We start from the raw sequence: 983 nt of genomic DNA, 5'->3' as shown, positions 1-983 counted from the left end.
TAGCCTTGTCCTCATGGCTTGGGGGGCTGTTGGTCTCAGTGGCCAAGACATCATGCATCGCCAGCCTGTCCTACTGTGGCCCCAATGTCCTCAACCACTTCTTCTGTGACATCTCCCCTCTGCTCAACCTGTCCTGCACCCACGTGGCCCTGACGGAGCTGGTGGACTTCATCTCTGCCATCGTCATCCTCTGTGGGTCATTGCTAGTGGCTCTGGCCTCCTATGTGGCCATCGGGAGGGCTGTGCTCCACATGCCATCAGCCGTCACCCGCTGCAGAGCCCTCTCCACCTGTGCCTCCCACCTGGTGGTGGTGGGCATCTTCTATGGGGTGGTCCTCTTCATGTATTCCCGCCCCCGCCTCATCGGTTCCACAGACCTCAACAAGGTGCTGTCTGTCATCTACACGGTGGTCACGCCCATGTGCAGCCCCGTCATCTACTGCCTGCGGAACAGGGAGGTCCAGGCAGTGCTGCAGAAAACCCTCCACTCACCCCGGGTCTCTTCAGCGACAACACACTTTGCCTGCTCCTGATTTTAACAGAGCACACTGATGGTCACCAGAAGGGAGGTGGGTGGGGGTGCATTGAACAGGTGATGGGGAAGAAGGAGGGCCCTTGTGATGAGCACCGGGTGATGTACGAAAGTGTTGGGTCACTAGATTGTACACCTGAAACTAATATCACACTGTATGTTAACCAGCTGGAATTTAAATAAAAACTTTAAAAAGTAATAATAAGATAACACTACTTCCCTTTTCCCAACAACTTTTGCTTCACCATATAATTGGCTTTGGCTAATGGAATGTAGATCAAATTGAGAGTCCTGAGCTGATGTCTGGGGAAGCACTAACTGTTTCCACTGCCTTCTTGCCATTTGCCTTGAGAAGAACATCTCCTGGTTCTGGGATGAGAGACAAGTAGAAAAGACCTAAGCCTGCCCTGCAGCCTGAAGCAGAATACCACCATAGATCCAGAAGCCAGAA

At 52.6% G+C, this 983-nt stretch overlaps 1 protein-coding gene across 1 annotated transcript; it reads left to right on the top strand.

The window, feature by feature from the left end:
• Positions 1-5: 5 nt before the first annotated feature.
• Positions 6-649, top strand: LOC125917842 (olfactory receptor 5-like; the record flags this gene model as incomplete). Its single annotated transcript, XM_049623937.1, has 1 exon — positions 6-649. A coding segment is annotated over one exon (528 nt), but the record flags the coding sequence as incomplete, so codon positions are not given.
• Between the last annotated feature and the right edge of the window lie 334 nt (positions 650-983).

The sequence above is a fragment of the Panthera uncia genome, unplaced genomic scaffold, assembly GCF_023721935.1.
Source record: "Panthera uncia isolate 11264 unplaced genomic scaffold, Puncia_PCG_1.0 HiC_scaffold_2569, whole genome shotgun sequence".
Classification (NCBI taxonomy): Eukaryota; Metazoa; Chordata; class Mammalia; order Carnivora; family Felidae; genus Panthera; species Panthera uncia.
The sequence above is the reverse complement of the archived record's forward strand: the minus strand, read 5'-3'. Positions and strand labels throughout refer to the sequence as shown.